The sequence below is a fragment of the Heptranchias perlo genome, chromosome 14 (genome assembly GCF_035084215.1).
Source record: "Heptranchias perlo isolate sHepPer1 chromosome 14, sHepPer1.hap1, whole genome shotgun sequence".
Lineage (NCBI taxonomy): Eukaryota > Metazoa > Chordata > Chondrichthyes > Hexanchiformes > Hexanchidae > Heptranchias > Heptranchias perlo.
This window is the reverse complement of record NC_090338.1, coordinates 2,986,666-2,993,348: the sequence shown is the minus strand read 5'-3', so window position 1 is coordinate 2,993,348 and position 6,683 is coordinate 2,986,666. Positions and strand designations below refer to the sequence as shown.

General features: G+C 53.4%; 1 protein-coding gene across 1 annotated transcript; it reads right to left on the bottom strand.

Moving 5' to 3' along the window:
• Window positions 1-1,874: 1,874 nt before the first annotated feature.
• znhit2 (zinc finger, HIT-type containing 2) lies at window positions 1,875-6,193 on the bottom strand. Its single transcript, XM_067995951.1, has 2 exons — window positions 5,703-6,193; window positions 1,875-2,738 (listed from the first exon to the last, which is right to left on the bottom strand). Exons 1-2 carry the CDS (start codon window positions 6,132-6,134, stop codon window positions 1,932-1,934), a joined length of 1,239 nt encoding a protein of 412 aa, XP_067852052.1. The 5' UTR covers window positions 6,135-6,193; the 3' UTR covers window positions 1,875-1,931.
• Window positions 6,194-6,683: the final 490 nt, after the last annotated feature.

The following is a 6,683-nucleotide window of genomic DNA, read 5'->3' as shown; positions in this document are numbered from 1 at the left end:
AGGTTAAGCGAATGGGCAAAAATTTGGCCGATGGAATCTAATGTGGGAAAATGTGAAGTCATCCACTTTGGGAGGAAAAATAAAAAAGCAAAATAATATTTGAATGGAGAAATACTACAAAATGCTGTGGTACAGAGGGATCTGGGTGTCCTCGTACATGAAACACAAAAAGTCAACATACAGGTGCAGCAGGTAATCCAGAAGGCAAACGGAATATTGGCCTTTATTTCTAGGGAGATGGAGTGTAAAAGCTGGGAAGTCATGGTACAACTGTACAGGGTGCTGGTGAGACCACACCTGGAGTACTGCGTACAGTTCTGGTGCCCTTATTTAAGGAAGGACATACTTGCATTGGAGGCAGTTCAGAGAAGGTTCACTAGGTTGATTCCGGGTATGGAAGGGTTGTTTTATGAGGAAAGATTGAACAGGTTGGGTCTGTACTCATTGGAGTTCAGAAGAATGAGAGGAGATCTTATTGAAACGTACAAGATTCTGAGGGGACTCGATAGGGTAGATGCTGAGAGGATGTTACCCCTCATGGGGGAATCTAAAACTCGGGGACATAGTCTCAGAATAAGGGGTCGCCCGTTTAAGACGGAAATGAGGAGGAATTTCTTCTCCCAGAGGGTCGTGAATCTTTGGAATTCTTTACCCCAAAAAGCTGTGGAGGCTGAGTCATTGAATACGTTCAAGGCTGAGTTGGACAAATTTTTGATCAGCAAGGGAGTCAAAGGATATGGGGAAAGGGCGGGAAAGTGGAGTTGAGGTAAAAATCAGATCAGCCATGATCTCATTGAATGGCGGAGCAGGCTCGAGGGGCCAAATGGCCTACTCCTGCTCCTGTCTCTTATGATCTTATGGAGAGATTGGGTCGACTAGGCCTATATTCACTCGAATTTAGAAGAATGAGAGGTGATCTCATCGAAGCATATAAAATTCTAACAGGACTGGACAGACTAGATGCAGGGAGGATGTTCCCGATGTCTGGGGAGTCCAGAACCAGGGGTCACAGTCTCAGGATATGGGATATGCCATACAGAACCGAGATGAGGAGAAATTTCTTCACTCAGAGGGTGGTGAACCTGTGGAATTCTCTACCACAGAAGGCAGTGGAGGCCAAGTCATTAGATGTATTCAAGAAGGAGATAGATATATTTCTTAATGCTAAAGGGATGAAGGGATACGGGGAAAAAAGGGAGTTAGACGATCAGCCATGATCATTTTGAATGGCGGAGCAGGCCCGAAGGGCTGAATGGCCTACTCTTGCTCCTATTTTCTATGTTTCTATTAAATGAGGAAAAATCTTTTCACCCAGAGGGTGGTGGGGGTCTGGAACTCACTGCCTGAAAGGGTGGTCGAGGCAGAAACCCTGGATGTGCACCTGAAGAGCCGTGACCTGCAGGGCTACGGACCAAATGCGGGAAAGTGGGATTAGCCTGGGTGGCTCGTTTCTCAGCTGGTGCAAACACAATGGGCTGAATGGCCTCCTTCTGTGCCGTAAACATTCTACGATTCACTCTCGTCTCTGAGTCAGAAGGTCGTGGGTTCAAGTCCCACTCCAGAGACTTAAGCCCATAATCCAGGCCGACACACCCAGCACCAGTACTGAGGGAGTGCTGCACTGTCTGAGGTGCCGTCTGCCCTCTCAGGTGGATGATCTCAGATTATCTGGTTATTTATCTCCTTGCTGTGCACAAATGGGCTCCAGGTGTCCTACATTATAAACTACTTCATTGGCTGTAAAGCGCTTTGGGGCATCCTGACGTCATGAAAGGTGCTCTATAAATACAAGTTCTTTCATTAACCGATTGCCCTGAGCAATTTCTTCAAACTTAGCACTGATCCTTCTGGAATAGGGAGAAATTTCCTCTGGGTAATTTGAAAATTAATCTTTATTAAATGATCAGTGGGTCACAGAAAGATTTGTAAAGTCAGGGAGTTAGTTCTTCAATCAATACTTTCTTCCCCGGGGGCCGTTTCCCACCCCAGGCTCTTTCCAGGTTAGACTTGGTCTCCTCCATTTGGAGTAAGGTTTCGAAGGAGCTCTTGTACTCACTCTGGACCTCCAGAGAGAGGAGGATTAGAGCGTCCTCGTGCTCACTCACCCAGGACAGAAGGAATGCACACTTCTTCCGGGCCATGTAGAGAACGCGGTCGTCCAGTTTGCAATCCCTCGGTCGGAATCGCTTGGCTTTTGCGAGGACTCGGCCGAGCTGGGAGAGCGCAGCCAGTGCGTAACGGCCGCTCGGCGCCCTGCTCTCCCCCAGCAGAAGGACAGACGTGTCTTTGATCGTGTTCACCGCCTCGAAGGGGTTGGAAGAGTACGGGCTGCTCCGCACAGCCTCGAGCCCAGTCTGCAGGGCCTCGGCACTGGACGTGAAAACACGATTCCCCTTCAGGGCCTCAGAGATCCCCATCACTGCTTCGATGAACTCGGCCCTCATCTCTCCCGACAGGTCCCCATTAATGAGTTTCATGGAGAAAGCGTAGGAGTAGAGAACATTAACCACACTGTACTGGATCAGGGGAGAGGGCTTCGAGCTTAAAGACAGCAAAGGAGCGATTTTACCGCAGATCGAAGGGATAGAATCGTCTTGTTCCCAGAATCCGTCAGAGTTTCTTTCTGTCGCTCCACTCAACCCGTCTCTCCCCGCTTCATTCTCAATCGTGGGTCTCCCGTCATCGTCCGCAGACTGGTCTGCATTTATTCTCTTACTCGTTCGATCTTCCTTCACCCCCTTTGAAGAAAATAAAATGAATGAGTTCACATTTACAAAGCGTTAAACAGCCCACTGATTCAATGTCAGCCTTTCCCTCAGTGGGCAGCACTCCCCCCTCGGAGACAGCAGCTCATGGGTTCAAGTCCCACTCCACAGACTTGAGGCCCATATTCTAGGCCAACACTCCCAGTGCCAGCATTGAGTGAGCGCTGCACTGTCGGAGGGTCAGTACTGAGGGAGCGCTGCACTGTCGGAGGGTCAGTACTGAGGGAGCGCTGCACTGTCGGAGGGTCAGTACTGAGGGAGCGCTGCACTGTCGGAGGGTCAGTACTGAGGGAGCGCTGCACTGTCGGAGGGTCAGTACTGAGGGAGCGCTGCACTGTCGGAGGGTCAGTACTGAGGGAGCGCTGCACTGTCGGAGGGTCAGTACTGAGGGAGCGCTGCACTGTCGGAGGGTCAGTACTGAGGGAGCGCTGCGCTGTCGGAGGGTCAGTACTGAGGGAGCGCCGCACTGTCGGAGGGTCAGTACTGAGGGAGCGCCGCACTGTCGGAGGGTCAGTACTGAGGGAGCGCTGCACTGTCGGAGGGTCAGTACTGAGGGAACGCTGCACTGTCGGAGGGTCAGTACTGAGGGAGCGCTGCACTGTCAGAGGGTCAGTACTGAGGGAGCGCTGCACTGTCGGAGGGTCAGTACTGAGGGAGCGCTGCACTGTCGGAGGGTCAGTACTGAGGGAGCGCTGCACTGTCGGAGGGTCAGTACTGAGGGAGCACTGCACTGTCGGAGGGTCAGTACTGAGGGAGCGCTGCACTGTCGGAGGGTCAGTACTGAGGGAGCGCTGCACTGTCGGAGGGTCGGTACTGAGGGAGCGCTGCACTGTCGGAGGGTCAGTACTGAGGGAGCGCTGCACTGTCGGAGGGTCGGTACTGAGGGAGCGCTGCACTGTCGGAGGGTCGGTACTGAGGGAGCGCTGCACTGTCGGAGGGTCAGTACTGAGGGAGCGCTGCACTGTCGGAGGGTCAGTACTGAGGGAGCGCTGCACTGTCGGAGGGTCAGTACTGAGGGAACGCCGCACTGTCGGAGGGTCAGTACTGAGGGAACGCTGCACTGTCGGAGGAGACGTTAAACCGAGGCCCCGTCTGCCCTAGTTGTAAAAGATCAAATGGCACTATTTCGAAGAAGAGCAGGGGTGTTCTTCCTGTGTCCTGGCCAACACCTGGCGAGTGGAGGCAAACTATTCAACAGTTGGGGGCATTACCTGTCCTCACCTGCCATAACAGCACCTTCAAGCAAGGGATTACTGGATAGAGGTCAGGAGCAGGAATCCTGGGTGACTTTAATTTTTATCCCCTCCCTTAGCCCAGGGACAGTAAGGTCGATTATCGAGTCCAGAACAAGGGGGCATAAATATGAGATGGTAACTAATAGATCAAGTAAAAAATTTAGGAGGAATTCCTTTACATAGAGTGTGGTGAGAATGAGGAACTCGCTGCCACATGGAGTAGTTGAAGCAGAGAGCATAGGAACAGGAGGAGGCTATTTAGCCCCTCGAGCCTGTTCTGCCATTCAGTGAGATCATGGCTGATCTGTGATCTAACTCCATATACCCGTCTTAGCCCCATATCCCTTAATACCTTTGGTTAACAAAAATCTATTAATCTCAGGTTTAAAATTAACAATTGAGTTAGCATCAACTGCCATTTGCGGAACAGAATTCCAAACTTCTACCACCCTTTGAGTGTAGAAATGTTTCCAAACTTCGCTTCTGAAAGGTCTGGCTCTAATTTTTAGACTGTGCCCCCTACTCCTAGAATCCCCAACCAGCGGAAATAGTTTCTCTCTATCCACCCTATCCGTTCCCCTTAATATCTTATAAACTTCGATCAGATCACCCCTTAACCTTCGAAACTCCAGAGAATACAACCCCAATTTGTGTAATCTCTCCTCGTGATTTAACCCTTGAAGTCCGGGTATCATTCTAGTAAACCTACGCTGCACTCCCTCCAAGGCCAATATGTCCTTCCGAAGGTGCGGTGCCCAGAACTGCTCACAGTACTCCAGGTGCGGTCTAACCAGGGTTTTGTATAGCTGCAGCATAACTTCTGCCCCCTTGTACTCTAGTCCACTGGATGTAAAGGCCAGCATTCCATTAGCCTTATTGATTATTTTCTGTACCTGTCATTGACATTTTAATGATCTGTGTACATTGACCCCTAAGTCTCTTTGAACCTCCGTTGTTTTGAGGTTTTCACCATTTAGAAAGTGCCCTGTTCTATCCTTTTTAGGTCCAAAGTGGATGACCTCACACTTGCCTACACTGAAATCCATTTGCCACACTTTTGCTCATTCACTTAATCTATTAATATCTCTGTAATTTTATGCTTCCATCTACACTGCTTACAATGCTGCCTATCTTTGTGTCATCGGCAAACTTGGCTATGTGGCTCTCTATCCCTTCATCTAAGTAGTTAATTAATACAGTGAATAGTTGAGGCCCCGACACAGATCCCTGTGGGACACCACTAGTCACATCCTGCCAATTATCCCTTCTCTATTGACACCTCAAAGTGGGGGCTTGATGCATACATGAGGGAGAAGGGGACAGAGGGATTGGGGGGGGGGCTGGCTGGGAAGAGGTCATTGGAGTGGGAGGAGGCTCGTATGTTGAGGTAGAAGATCAGCCATGATCTGATAGAATGGCGGCGCAGGCTCGAGGGGCCGAATGGCCTACCCCTGCTCCTTATGTTCTTACAAACACCGGCATAGACCCGTCGGGCCGAGTGGCCTGTCTCTGCGCGGTTTGATCCACCCAATAGCGACTCTATCACCAGCTAACTCAGGACAGGCCGGGCCTTTCCTGGGGGGGCTGAACCAGAGAGATTTACAGCGTGTTCCGAGGCCATTCGGCCCCACGACCTCCTGCCCGCCCTCTGCAGCGGGAGCTGCAGTTTGCCCTCCCGGCCAGGCGCGGCGCTGCCTCTCACCCGGGCCGGCAGCTCCTGCACCGGGGCCTCGGGGCGCCGCTCCCACCACGGCCTCCACTCCTCGATCCAGGCCGCCGCCCCGCCGCTCTCCACCAGCCGCTCGAACTCCCGGAGCTGGGGCTCGGACAGGGCCTGCCAGAGCCGCGGGCCCGAGCCCGGGGCCGGGGCCGGGGCCTCGCCGTCCCGCAGCCGCCTCAGGCTCTCCCGCAGGCCCCGCCGCTCCTCGGCGCCGCCCCGCGGCCCCCGCAGCTCGCCCAGCACCCAGTCCCGGTAAAAGCCCTCGGCGCAGGCCCGGTGCCGCGACTCGCGGTAACAGGTCACCGAGCAGAAGCGCACGTTGCAGCGGGGGCAGGTGTACCGGGCGGCGGCGGCGGCGGCGGGCCCCGGGCACAGGCCGCAAGCCTCGGGCTCGCGTTCCGGCAGCAGCGACATCGGGTGGGCGCCGGCACTGCCGTCAACCGGTCCGCTCCCTCTTTGCGACAGGGCCGCCCCCGCTCCCGGAATAGAGCGGTTTCACATTCACCACAGTGCCGTAAACCGCAGCAAAGGGGCGGAGCCTGTATCAACACGCTAATCCCACTGCCCCACTCTCTCCCCATAGCCCTGTATCAATCCCAAACTAATCCCACTGCCCCACTCTCTCCCCATTGCCCTGTATCAATCCCAAACTAATCCCACTGCCCCACTCTCTCCCCGCAGCCCTGTATCAATCCCAAACTAATCCCACTGCCCCGCTCTCTCCCCATAGCCCTGTATCAATCCCCAAACTAATCCCACTGCCCCGCTCTCTCCCCATAGCCCTGTATCAATCCCCAAACTAATCCCCCTGCCCCACTCTCTCCCCATAGCCCTGTATCAATCCCAAACTAATCCCACTGCCCCGCTCTCTCCCCATAGCCCTGTATCAATCCCAAACTAATCCCACTGCCCCGCTCTCTCCCCATAGCCCTGTATCAATCCCAAACTAATCCCACTGCCCCA